The following is a 14,478-nucleotide window of genomic DNA, read 5'->3' as shown; positions in this document are numbered from 1 at the left end:
TTACCTCTGCTCTGAGGCCATTGACATTCATTGTTATACACTTGAAACCTCCAGTTAGGTTTTCTCATTGCGTTTTCCCATCACCTTTAAACCTGACTTGGACTTGCCACTGCTGCACATGCCCGTCTTCCCCACACTCCCACTTGACTTCTCTAAGGGAAGTCCCTTAACGCCCTTGGCTACATCAGCCCACACCATTTTACAAGACCTTTGACCCAGTGTTAAGACATCGTCCTCCACCGGTGTACTGGGCCTCTTACATGACACTCCCTCATAATCCATCAGCCCATCACCGTCCGTCCTATGCACCTCTACATCCGTCACCACCACTGTCGTACAAGTCATACGCCTTTCCTCATCTCCAACACGTCCTGCTAGACCATGGTCGACCACAGGCGCCGCCGCCAACGTAGGCGGTAAATCCACTGTCGCAGGGCTGTCGAGGATCCTCTGTAAGTTCTCAAAACTGGGCAATATCAATGGCGCGTGCACCTCCTCTTCCACCGGAGGCGACGCGCTGTCCACACACCCAATCTCCTCGATCTCCGACGCCGGTGGTAGCGTCGAGACGTTCCCCTCTGCAGCATCCACTGCTGCACTCCACTTCACATCCGCTGGTAAAACCTGCAGCACATCATCCACCATCGTATCTTTCGATGCAATGTCTGTCAGGTTGTTTCCCTCGTCGTTGTTCACAAGACGCCGCCATATGCCCCGTTGCACCACACAGTTGGCACGTCCGAACCTGGCATGGGTAGGTTACGTAGACCTGCGTCCGAAAATCATGACAAACGAGGGAATTGGATGTCTCAATGGTGTTTTCATAGAAAAAGAACCCTCGAGCATGCCAGCATAAAAACCCTGGGACCAACGCCCAACTTGCACAGCTTGTATGGTGCCATAGCGCCCAAAAGTCCGACGAATGTCTACCTCGTCTGCCTCGAAGGGTATATTACGTAGACGAACTCACGTATAACATGCCGAGACATCACGCAGGAGCACCTCCAGACCAGTGTTGATGACGATCTGTTTTTCTTGAAAGGCATCCACAACTCTCACATAAGCAGCAGACGACACAAATTTCACAAAAATTCTTGCGTTGCCGTTCAAAGAAATCCCATATAAATCCTCACTTGGGATTCCATACGTATCTCTTATCACAAGAGGCAGAATGACGTCAGTGGTGTCCTGGTACATTGCACCTTTCAACAGTTCCACACAGACAGTGTTGACTCTTCTTCTGCGCTCCGCCATCTTGAGAAAACAAAGCTTCTCAATACAGACACCAGAGGGCACCAGCCGCACGCTCTGCGTCCACCCTCACCAACAGCTGGGTGAGAACTGGTAATATCCATATTACCTACACTTGCAAGTAATCTTAGCTCATCTATCTTATTTCTTAGACTCCTACTATTTGTATAGTAAACCTTAAGGGAGCTAGTCACTCGTTGCTGTCTTCTGTTGGCCTGCATACGTTACTAAGACATGTGTACGAAACTGCACAATTATTAATGTATGATGGTACTGAATGTCTTAATACTATTTTAAACACACATGCCCCATTTAATAAACCTTCTAATTTTACGTCTAGTATCTCACCGCACTTTCCAAAACGTACCACGTAAATCCACTCATCAGCTTCAAAGAGTAATCCACAGATACGGATCCACAGGTCTGTAGTAGATACATATTTTAGCTTCACTTTCTCTAACCCATTTATATACATTTCAGCGTACTGAAAAGAGGACACTTAACGAGAGTATTCTGCCTTGTCGTTCAACTTCACAAGCGTCCTCTGGTGATTCACTATCGCAATACCGCGAATATATTCTTCCATTATTTCATATTTATCGTGAATTATCCTTACAAGTAATTCTACTGAACTGTGATGCAGGAAAGACCCTTGACTTATAACCAAAGCCACAGCCCGAACATTTCAAGAATAATTGCCTTCCAGTGTGGAACAAGCAGCTTCCCGAGCAAAACTTTACTGCAGAGGTGTTGCTAGCACGGCTACCAAGCAGCGAATATCACATTAGAATGTATGACCCGGGTCTTAATCTAACACATTAGTATGTATGACCCGGGTCAAACGTGTAGCTCATGCTACAAGCCAAGGTATTATCCAGTGTGGGTAGATTGGTAAAGCACTGCGTACCTTGTCCTAAGGTTCGTAGGTTCGAGTCTCCTTCAGCCAGAGATCAGTGTTTGTGTATATTTCGCCTGCTTTTGCGAATTCCTTGCATTGTTAAAATCTCTAGTAAGGCTGATGCATGCAGAGGATGAGATGAAAAGCTGTAAGCCTTCTCCCTGAAAGCTGGCTGCCTTGGATCAAACGTGTAGCTCATGCTACACGCCAAGGTATTGTCCAGTGTGGGTAGATTGGTAAAGCACTGCGTACCTTGTCCTAAGGTTCGTAGGTTCGAGTCTCCTTCAGCCAGAGATCAGTGTTTGTATATATATATATATATATATATATATATATATATATATATATATATATATATATATATATGTCGTGCCGAATAGGCAGAACTTACCATCTTGGCTTAAATAGCAACGTTCATCTTGCCATATAGAACAAGTGAAAATTTGTGTAAGCAATAATTTCGCCAAAATCATTCTAAACCTAACGAAAAAAAATATATTTCACTGTGTTTGTTTAGTATTAAATTATTGTAAACAAATCTAAAATATATTTAGCTGGGTTAGGCTAAAATAAATTGCGCTTCTTATAATAAGGTTAGGTAAGTTTTCTAAGATTCTTTTGGTGCAAAATTATAAAATTTTACATCAACATTAATGAAAAAAATATATGTTTAAACGTATAATAGAAAATTTCGTAAAAGACTTAATTTTAAATGAGTTCTTGCTAATTGACCAGTTTTACATATTCGGCACGACATATATATATATATATATATATATATATATATATATATATATATATATATACAGAGAAAGTACCGGTAATTAATTTAGCCAACCAATCACCATCGTCGTTACAAACAGCGCTAATTCAGTCATGAAAAGAGTCTGTTTACTTCGTCTGAGTTGCCAGATATTATTTTTGTTCATGAGTGTTCAGAAACTTTTAAGATAAGATAAGATATGATTTCGTTCGGATTTTTAACCCCGGAGGGTTAGCCACCCAGGATAACCCAAGAAAGTCAGTGCGTCATCGAGGATTGTCTAACTTATTTCCATTGGGGTCCTTAATCTTGTCCCCCAGGATGCGACCCACACCAGTCGACTAACACCCAGGTACCTATTTGCTGCTAGGTGAACAGGACAACAGGTGTAAGGAAACGTGTCGAAATGTTTCCACCCGCCGGGAATCGAACCCGGGCCCTCCGTGTGTGAAGCGGGAGCTTTAGCCACCAGGCCACCGGGCAACTGTACATAAGACTATTCATAGGCTTGACATAAACGTAAAAGGAAAAACCTGTAGCTGAACGATGGACATAAACATGAAGGAAAGGAAGTAAAGAGTTAGATTCCTATTCAGCTTTAAACGTGATGGAAGGAGCAAGATTGTTAAGGTCATCGAAATGTGGCCAGAGAGCTGGAGGGAAGCTCGCTCACCAGTACTAGGAGGAACAACAGTTTCGATGCATTTCTTAAACAGGTTAGCATGAACAGGCTACAGAGGAGAGCTCTTAGGGACACCGAAGATTTGATAACGTAATACGCTTTTAAAGAAAAAAGAGTTAGAGTCGACACAACTACGACTAAGATCAAGAATGACATCAGTTCTTACAGAGAGATGAAAAAACCTCGCAGTTGCCTTCACCGAGAATATTAACATCACCAAGAGGGAGTAGTGTAGAGATACTCATCGTCAAGGATCAGCTTCTTACAAACTGGAAGACAGCGAACCTGCTATATTCACCCTGAACCCTATTATTGTTATTGTTGTTGCTGTTATTATTATTATTATTATTATTATTATTATTGCTGTTATCATTATTAAACACATAAACCAAACCCAAAATACTGATCATCCTCAAGCAGTGACACTAAAAAAATTCAGCAGAATCCCTGGCACCGACATCATTATGAATCCTGGTGACGAGGTGATCCTGCCATTCTGGAGTCTGCATCACGACCCTCGTTACTGGACACATCCTGAAGTCTTCCTGCCAGATCGCTTTCTGCCGGAGAATAAAGTCAACATTATTAGCTTTACTCACATGCCCTTTGGGATGGGTCCAAGGAACTGCATAGGTAGGTGAAGTATATAATATATATATATATATATATATATATATATATATATATATATATATATATATATATATATATATATATGCAAAACAACCACTCTGAAAGAATAGAGAAATTCCAAGCGCTTTCGTGACTACTCACATTATCAAGGAACTAATGTGAGTAGTCACGAAAGCGCTTGGAATTTCTCTATTCTTTCAGAGTGGTTGTTTTGCATATATATATATATATATATATATATATATATATATATATATATATATATATATATATATATATATATATATATATATATATATATATATATATATATGTGTGTGTGTGTGTGTATGTGTGTGTGTGTGTGTATGTGTGTGTGTGTGTGTGTGTGTGTATGTGTGTGTGTGTGTGTATGTGTGTGTGTGTGTGTATGTGTGTGTGTGTGTGTATGTGTGTGTGTGTGTGTGTGTGTGTGTGTGTGTGTGTGTGTGTGTGTGTGTGTGTGTCTGTGTGTGTGTCTGTGTCTGTGTCTGTGTCTGTGTCTGTGTCTGTGTCTGTGTCTGTGTGTGTGTGTCTGTGTGCGTGTTTGCAAAATAAGGCACTAGGTATAAGTGTTCTGCACTTGCGTGCCTCAGACAGATGTCGCAGCTTAAGGTCACAAAAGCTTCGTCAGAAGCTTGCTGCAACTTCTACATACTTCTCATAATTATTAATAACTTTTAGTACTTTCCTCATCACATAGTTCTTGAAGAAGGACTGGTGACATTATGAAAGTTCTTGACTTGAAACTTCTACTCTTTACTGTTTTTTTGTTCGTATTTATTCTTTGTTTACGATTGCAGTCAGAATGATAACAAATTCCCACTCCAGGCTAACATTCTCCACCAATATTCAAAACTCTAAACTTTCTCACTGTACAAAACATCCATACTTATTGTTGTGCTTACTACACATATAGAACACTAAACTAAGATATAAACCCTCCCCTCAAACTTCTCCTTACCAACCTCAACCACTAAACTAAGATATAAACCCTCCCCTCAAACTTCTCCTTACCAACCTCAACCACTAAACTAAGATATAAACCCTCCCCTCAAACTTCTCCTTACCAACCTCAACCACTAAACTAAGATATAAACCCTCCCCTCAAACTTCTCCTTACCAACCTCAACCACTAAACTCAGATATAAACCCTCCCCTCAAACTTCTCCTTACCAACCTCAACCACTAAACTCAGATATAAACCCTCCCCTCAAACTTCTCCTTACCAACCTCAACCACTAAACTCAGATATAAACCCTCCCCTCAAACTTCTCCTTACCAACCTCAACCACTAAACTAAGATATAAACCCTCCCCTCAAACTTCTCCTTACCAACCTCAACCACTAAACTCAGATATAAACCCTCCCCTCAAACTTCTCCTTACCAACCTCAACCACTAAACTCAGATATAAACCCTCCCCTCAAACTTCTCCTTACCAACCTCAACCACTAAACTAAGATATAAACCCTCCCCTCAAACTTCTCCTTACCAACCTCAACAGAACACATGACCATAACACAAGGCACAGATCACTCTTTGATGTTCCTCGTGTCCATCTCACACTATGCAAAAACTCAATGCACATAAAAGGCCCAAAAATCTGGAATTCATTACCTGTGAATATAAAAGAAATACTGTCTGTTTATCAGTTCAAGACTCTTCTTAAAAACCACTTACTCACCCACAACTAAATAAATACTGAATAACTGTATCTCATAAATGTATAACCTATGACCCTCTCAACTATGTTTTTAATTATATTACCTAACAGAATAATCCATTCTCTTCAATACACAGTAACTCATCTAATGACCTCATGACCTGTTTCTGCACTTAAAATCATTGATTTTATTCGAGTTGATCGGATTAATAAATTGTACGACTACATATAGTAAATTGATCATCTTGCTACATTATTCATGTAAAGTAAAAGGACACAAGTGCAACTAATGTGACATTTATTGTGGCAACGTTTCGCTCTCCAGGAGCTTTATCAAGCCATTACAAACAATACATGGACACAGAGGGTATATAAAGGCTCAGAGTGAGGTGAATACTAGTGAGGTACCATTTCGATGTTCACTAGTGGTAGTAGTAGTAGTAGTAGTGGTAGTAGTGGTAGTGACAAAAGTAATACAATATGGTGAACACTGAAACAAGCTGCCTCATTCCAGTTTATATTTGTCCAACCTATTTTTATGTTACCCAAGTAATAGCTTTTATATCCTTTTACTCATGTACGAATTAATTGCTCTACCATATTGTATTAGTTTTGTCACTACCACTACTACCACTACTACTACTACTACTACTACCACTAGTGAACATCGAAATGGTACCTCACTAGTATTCACCTCACTCTGAGCCTTTATATACCCTCTGTGTCCATGTATTGTTTGTAATGGCTTGATAAAGCTCCTGGAGAGCGAAACGTTGCCACAATAAATGTCACATTAGTTGCACTTGTGTCCTTTTACTTTACATATTGTCGGTAATTCTACCAACTTTATTACATTATTCATTTTAATGCTACGAATTTGTACAACTATAATGGTTCATAATTGAAATGTTCAAATTTCATTGTTTAAAATACTTAAATGTATCTTATATAGCAAATTGCTTTCTGTAATTTTTACCACTGAATATATTGCTTAGTTAATCTTAAGATAATTTTAAGCTGCCCATAATTCTCTATATATAATGCTCTTGTACAACTATGTATCATATCCTATTATTATTATTATTATTATTATTATTATTATTATTATTATTATTATTATTATTATTATTATTATTATTATTATTATTATTTGCGTAAGTATGAGTGTTTGTGTGTGTGTCTGTGTGTTAGGTGTGTGTATGTGTATGTACTCACCTGTAAGTGTCTGCAGGGTTCGATTCACAGGTCCTGTGTGTTTGTGAGATATCTCCGTGAGGCGTGTGTTTGTGTCAGGTCTGTGTGTGTGTGTATTTACCTATATGAACTCACCTAAATTTGGTTGCAGGGGTCGATTCACAGCTGCTGGCCCCGTCTCTTCCCTAGCCACTGCTAGGTCACTCTCTCTTCCCGCCCCTAAGCCTTGTCATTCATCCTAAGGTTATGTATGGATCTTGCCTCCACTACTTCACTATCCAGATTATTCCACTTCCTGACATCTATAAGGCTAAAGAGATACTTCCTAACATCCCTATGACTCATTAGAGTTTTCAGTTTCCAGCTGAGGCCCCTTGTTCCTGTGTCTCATCTCAGAAACATTCTAGCCCCTTGTCAATTCCTCTCAGTATTTTATACGTCCTTATCATATCCCCCATATCCCGCCTATACTCTAGTGTCATCAGGTTGAGTTCCCTTAACCTCACTCATCAGACACACCCCTCAATTCTGGGACTAGTCTTGTTGCTAACTTCTGCACTTTCTCCACTTTCTTGACGTATTTGACTAAGTGTGAGTTCCGTGCTGGTGTCGCATACTCCAAAATGGGCCTGACGTACACGGTTTATATTGTTGTGAATGACTCCTTTCTAGATATTGAAATGCTGTTCTCAAGTTTGCCAGGCGCCCATTTGCTGCAACGGTTATCTGATTGATGCGAGCCTCAGGGGATGTGCTCGGTATAATGCTTACACCAACATCCTTCTCCTTACGTGAAGTTTGCAGCCTTTGACCCCGTAGCCTGTACTTCGTCTGCGGTCTTCTTTGTCCTTCCTCAAGTTTCATAGCTTTGTTTCCTTCCTGTCAGGCATTCACTGATCTAATGCAGTGCTTTTCCTACTATTCCTACTTGCTCCTTTAATTTTTGAGCCAGTCTCTTGTGTGGTACCGTGTCAAAAACCTTCTTACAGTCCCAAAAGATGCAACCTACCCATCCCTCTCTGTCATGTCTTACTTCTGTTACCTTGTCGAAGAATTCAGGAAGAATTTTGACAAAGGATTTCCTATCACTAAAACCATGTTGATTGTTATGCATGAGCCCAGTCCTTCACATGTGCTCCACGACTCTTCTCCTGATAATCTTCTCCATGACTGAATATTATACATGTCAGTGACGCTGGTCTGTAGTTTAATGCCTCATGTGTATCACCTTTCTTAAAAATTTGGACTTCATTTGCCATGTACTATACCTCCGGTAGTTGCCCAGTTTCAATGGATGTGTTGAAGATTGTTATTAGTGGCATACACAGTGTCTCTGCTCCCTCTCTAAGGACCCACGGAAAGATGTTTTCTGGTCCCATCGCCTTTGAGGTGTCTAGTTCAGTTAGCAGTGTGTTTGTGTGTGTGTGTATGTGTGTGTGTGCTCACCTGGTTGTGGTTGCAGGGGTCGAGTCATAGATCCTGGCACCGTCTCTTCACTGGTCGCTACTGGGTCACTCTCCTTAAACCATGAGCCTTATCGTACCTCTGCTTAAAGCTACGAATGGATCCTGCCTCCACTACATCGTTTCACGAACTATTCCACTTCCTGACTACTCTGTGACTGAAGAAATACTTCCTAACATCCCTGTGATTCGTCTGTGTCTTCAATTTCCAACTGTGTCCCTTGTTGTTGTGTCCCATCTCTGGAACAGTCTGTCTCTGTCCTCCTTGTCAATTCCTATCAGTGTTTTATATGTAGTTATCATGTCCCTCCTATCTCTCCTGTCTTCCAGTGTCGTCAGGTCGATTTCCCCTAACCTCTCCTCGTAGGATATACCCCTTAGCTCTGGGACTAGTCTTGTTGCAAACCTTTCATATTCTCTGGTTTCTTAACGTGTTTGGCTAGATGTGGGTTCCAAACTGGTGCTGCATACTCCAATATGGGCCTAACGTACACAGTGTACAGGGTCCTGAACGATTCCTTATTAAGATGTCGGAATGCTGTTCTGAGGTTTGCTAGGTGCCCATATGCTGCAGCAGTTATTTGGTTGATGTGCGTCTCAGATGTTTCCGGAGTTATACTCACCCCAAGATCCTCTTCCTTGAGTGAGGTTTGTAGTCTCTGACCCCTTAGACTGCCTTCTTTGCCCATACACAGTCTTCATTACTTTTGCACTTGGTGGAGTTGAACTCCAGGAGCCAATTGCTTGACCAGGCCTGTCCCTTTGTAGTTATGCCTGGTCCTCGTCCGATTGAATCCTTCTCATCAACTTCACATCATCTGCAAATAGGGACACTACTGAGTGTATTCCTTATGTCATGTCGTTCACGAATACCAGAAACAGCACTGGTCCTAGGACTGACCCCTGTGGAACCCCGCTCGTCACAGGCGCCCACTCTGACACTTCGCCTCGTACCATGACTAGCAGCTGTCTTCCTGACAGGTATTTCCTGATCCATTATAGTGCCTTCCTTGTTATCCCTGCCTGAGCCTCACGTTGTGTGTGTATGTGTGTGTGTGTGTGTGTACTCACCTAGTTGTACTCACCTAGTTGAGGTTGCAGGGGTCGAGTCCAAGCTCCTGGCCCCGCCTCTTCACTGGTCACCACTAGGTCACTCTCCCTGAACCATGAGCTTTATCGTACCTCTGCTTAAAGCTATGTATGGATCATGCCTCCACTACATCGCTTCCCAAACTATTCCACTTCCTGACTACTCTGTGGCTGAAGAAATACTTCCTAACATCCCTGCGATTCATCTGTGTCTTCAGCTTCCCTTGTTGATGTGCCCAGTCTCTGGAACATCCTGTCTTTGTCCACCTTGTCAATTCCTCTCAGTATTTTGTAACTCGTTATCATGTCCCCCCTATCTCTCCTGTCCTCCAGTGTCGTCAGGTTGATTTCCATTAGCCTCTCCTCGTAGGACATATCTCTTAGCTCTGGGACTAGTCTTGTGGCAAACCTTTTCACTTTCTCTAATTTCTTTACATGCTTGGCTAGGTGTGGGTTCCGAACTGGTGCCGCATACTCCAATATGGGCCTAACGTACACGGTGTACAGGGTCCTGAACGACTCTTTATTAAGATGTCGGAATGCTGTTCTGAGGTTTGCCAGGCGCCCATATGCTGCAGCAGTTATTTGGTTGATGTGCGCTTCAGGAGATGTGCCTGGTGTTATACTCACCCCAAGATCTTTTTCCTTGAGTGAGGTTTGTAGTCTCTGCCTCCCTAGACTGTACTCCGTCTGCGGTCTTCTTTGCCCTTCCCCAATCTTCATGACTTTGCACTTGGTGGGATTGAACTCCAGGAGCCAATTGCTGGACCAGGTCTGCAGCCTGTCCAGATCCCTTTGTAGTTCTGCCTGGTCTTCGATCGAATGAATTCTTCTCATCAACTTCACGTTATCAGCAAACAGTGACACCTCAGAGTTTATTCCTTCTGTCATGTCGTTCACAAATACCAGAAACAGCACTGGTCCTAGGACTGACCCCTGTTGGACCCCGCTGGTCACAGGTGCCCACTCTGACATCTCGCCACGTACCATTACTCGCTGCTGTCTTCCTGACAAATATTCCCTGATCCATTGTAGTGCCTTCCCTGTTATCCCTGCTTGGTCCTCCAATTTTCGCACTAATCTCTTGTGTGGTACTGTGTCAAACGCCTTCTTGCAGTCCAAGAAAATGCAATCCACCCACCCCTCTCTCTCTTGTCTTACTGCTGTCACCTTGTCATAGAACTCCAGTAGGTTTGTGACACAGGATTTCCCGTCTCTGAAACCATGTTGGCTGCTGTTTATGAGATCATTCCTTTCTAGATGTTCCACCACTCTTCTCCTGACAATCTACTCCATGACTTTGCATACTATATATGTCAGTGACACTGGTCTGTAGTTTAATGCTTCATGTCTGTCTCCTTTTTAAAAGATTGGGACTACATTTGCTGTCTTCTATGCCTCAGGCAATCTCCCTGTTTCGATAGATGTATTGAATATTGTTGTTAGGGGTACACATAGCGCCTCTGCTCCGTCTCTCAGGACCCATGGAGAGATGTTATCTGGCCCCATTGCCTTTGAGGTATCTAGCTCACTCAGAAGCCTCTTCAGTTCTTCCTCGGTTGTGTGCACTGTGTCCAGCACATCGTGGCGTGCCACACCTCTCCGTCCCTCTGGAGCCCCTTCTGTCTCTTCTGTGAACACTTCTTTGAATCTCTTGTTGAGTTCCTCACATACTTCACTGTCATTTCTTGCTGTCTCTCCTCCTTCCTTCCTTAGCCTGATTACCTGGTCCTTGACTGTTGTTTTCCTCCTGATGTGGCTGTATAACAGCTTTGGGTCAGATCTGGCTTTCGCTGCTATGTCGTTTTCATATTGTCGTTGGGCCTCCCTTCTTATCTGTGCATATTCGTTTCTGGCTCTACGACTGCTCTCCTTATTCTCCTGGGTCCTTTGCCTTCTATATGTCTTTCATTCCCTAGCACACTTGGTTTTTGCCTCCTTGCACCTTTGGGTGAACCATGGGCTCATCCTGGCTTTTTCATTATTCCTGTTACCCTTGGGTACAAACCTCTCCTCAGCCTCCTTGCACGTTGTTGCTACAAATTCCATCATCTCATTAACTGGCTTCCCTGCCAGTTCTCTGTCCCACTGAACTTCGTTCAAGAAGTTCCTCATTCCCGTGTAGTCCCCTTTCCTGTAGTTTGGTTTCATTAGTCCTGGCCTTCCTGCTTCCCCGTCCATTTGTAGCTCTACTGTGTATTCGAAGCTCAAAACCACATGATCACTGACCCCAAGGGGACTTTCATATGTGATGTCCTCAATATCTGCACTGCTCAATGTGAATACTAAGTCCAGTCTTGCTGGTTCATTCTCTCCACTCTCTCTTGTAGTGTCCCTTACGTGTTGGTACATGAAGTTTTCCAGTACCACCTCCATCATCTTAGCCCTCCATGTATCTTGGCCCCTATGTGGCTCCAAGTTCTCCCAGTCGATCTCCTTGTGGTTAAAGTCGCCCATGATCAGGAGCTTTGCCCTGCAAGCATGAGCTCTTCTGGCCACTGCAGCCAGTGTGTCAACCATCGCTCTATTGCTCTCGTCATACTCATGCCCTGGTCTCCTGCTGTTTTGTGGTGGGTTATACATCACTGCAATTACCACCTTGAGACCTCCAGAGTGAAGCATTCCCGCTATGTACTCACTTTCTTCTCCGCAGTCTCCTCTCTCCAGCTCATCAAAATTCCATCGGTGTTTGATCAGCAGTGCCACTCCTCCACTCCCCCCTGTTCCTTCTGTCTTTCCTCATGATCTGGTATCCCGTTGGAAAGATGGCATCTGTTATTATACCCGTAAGCTTGGTTTCTGTGAGCGCTATGATGTCCGGTGATGTCTCTTTGACTCTTTCGTGCCACTCCTCCCACTTGTTTGTTATTCCATCAGCGTTTGTGTACCATACCTTCAGTTTCCTTTCCAATACTGTGGTTTGGGGGCCTGTGGGGGTGGGAGACCTGGTAGCATACTGTGGGATTCTATGGTTGGGGAGTTGGGTGGAAGCTGTGGGTATGGATTGTAGTGTGTGTTGGGATGGTGTGATAGGTTGTGTGGTTCTGAGGATAGTTGTGTGTGTGCTTGCCCTTGCTTCTCTGTTCTGCTCTGACTGACCTCTGCTGGTTCCATCCTTGTTTCCTTTCCTAGCTCCTTTCGCTTTTTTGTCCTCTCCCTTTGTTGAGAAGATGTGCAGACCAGCTAGCAGCACCTCTAACTCGCATCTTTAAGCACTGCCTAGTACAGTGTAAATGGCCCTCTCTATGGAAAGAGGCAAATGCAGTCCCTGTTCACAAAAAGAAGAGCAGAGCAGAAATCAGCAAGTACAGACCAGTGTCACTCCTGTCAATCACTGGTAAGATCCTTGAGACAATAATCTCAAGACAAATGACAAATTTTTTTGACTACCACTCACTACTTTGTGATCGTCAATATGGCTTCAGGAAAGGTTACTCTGCTGCTGATCTGTTGTTAAACCTCTCCACTAAGCGGCACCAGTCACTGGATGAATCCAAAGTCAGCTGTGTGGTAGCACTGGACATTGCTGGTGCTTTCGACCGGGTGTGGCACCAGGGCCTCTTAGCAAAACTTCAAGCACTGGGAATTGCAGGCTCTACGCTATGTCTCCTCAGTGATTACCTTCATGGTAGATCTCTAAGTGTAGTCCTCAATGGAACGGAATCAGCAAGGCATCCTATTGGGGCAAGCGTTCCACAAGGAAGCGTGCTGGGTCCATTGTTATGGAATGTCTACTTCAACGACCTTCTTCATCTCATCCCAGAATCACATGCATATGCAGACGACTGTACACTGACATTCACTTATCCAAGAGAAGAAATGCCAGCTGCTCTAAGCTACATCAATCACCAGCTGAGAGCTATATCAGCTTGGGGAAATAGATGGCAAGTAACATTTGCACCTGAGAAAACGCAAATGATGATCGTCTCTAGGCACCATGATGGTAATGCTGGTGCAGTAGTAAGGATGAATGGGAGGATGTTGGCACCTGGAGAAGAAGTTGATATCCTTGGGGTGAAATTTGACTCCAAACTAACCATGAAGAACCATGTTGTAAATCTTGCAAACAAGGCAGCCAGGAAGCTTACAGCACCTCGCCGTATCTCGCAACTGCTTGACAGTAGGGGTTGCAAGATCCTGTACGAGGCACAAGTACGCTCACACCTTGAGTATGCTCCACTTTCTTGGTTTGCCTGCCCCCTCTCTCATCTGCGACTGTTTGACAGAGTAGAGAACAGAGCAAGACGTCTCATCTCTCGCCTGGACCCATCCTGGATAGATCTGTCATTTCAGCATAGCCTTCAACATAGGAGGGATGTGGGTGGCCTTACTGTTATGTACAAGGCCAATATTGTCAAAATACCACACTTGGATCCACTTCGAGGACAGCGTGAAACAAGCTTTTATGCCACAAGACGGGCAGAAAGCAGCAACTTCACTCTGGCTGTACCCTTCTCCAGAACATCACTCCATCTGAAATCATACATACCCAGGATGACTCGAGTATGGAACACATTCGTACAGCATAATGATGTCAACGAGATAAAGTCAGTTGATCAAATGAAAATGCTGGCCCACAGATGGCTCCAACTTCATCCTGTTCCCTACTTGTATGTCTCATAACAATAAAAATGCTTTCAAATGAGCTGATGTAGGTAACAGCTCTTAGCTTGCCAATAAAGTTAGGAATCCTTAACCTGTAATATAGCTGTCAATAAAGCTAGGGATCCTTAACCTTGTCAAACCCTGTGTAAAAAAAAAAAAAAAAAAAAGAGAGAGAGAGAGAGAGGAAGAAAGAGAGGAAGAGAGAGAAGAAGAGAGA

The 14,478-nt window shown here is 43.1% G+C and overlaps 1 protein-coding gene across 1 annotated transcript in view; it reads left to right on the top strand.

The window, feature by feature from the left end:
* LOC128704700 (cytochrome P450 3A41-like) overlaps positions 1 to 14,478 on the top strand; it is a 118,893-nt gene that overhangs the window by 86,071 nt on the left and 18,344 nt on the right. Inside the window, exon 5 of the mRNA XM_070079646.1 lies at positions 4,037 to 4,227. Within this exon, the coding sequence (XP_069935747.1) occupies positions 4,037 to 4,227 (191 nt within the window). The remainder of the gene's footprint in view (positions 1 to 4,036; positions 4,228 to 14,478) is intronic.

The sequence above is a fragment of the Cherax quadricarinatus genome, chromosome 100 (assembly GCF_038502225.1).
Source record: "Cherax quadricarinatus isolate ZL_2023a chromosome 100, ASM3850222v1, whole genome shotgun sequence".
In the NCBI taxonomy this organism is placed as follows: domain Eukaryota; kingdom Metazoa; phylum Arthropoda; class Malacostraca; order Decapoda; family Parastacidae; genus Cherax; species Cherax quadricarinatus.
Note: the sequence above shows the minus strand (reverse complement) of the source record. Positions and strands in the feature narration are given on the sequence as shown.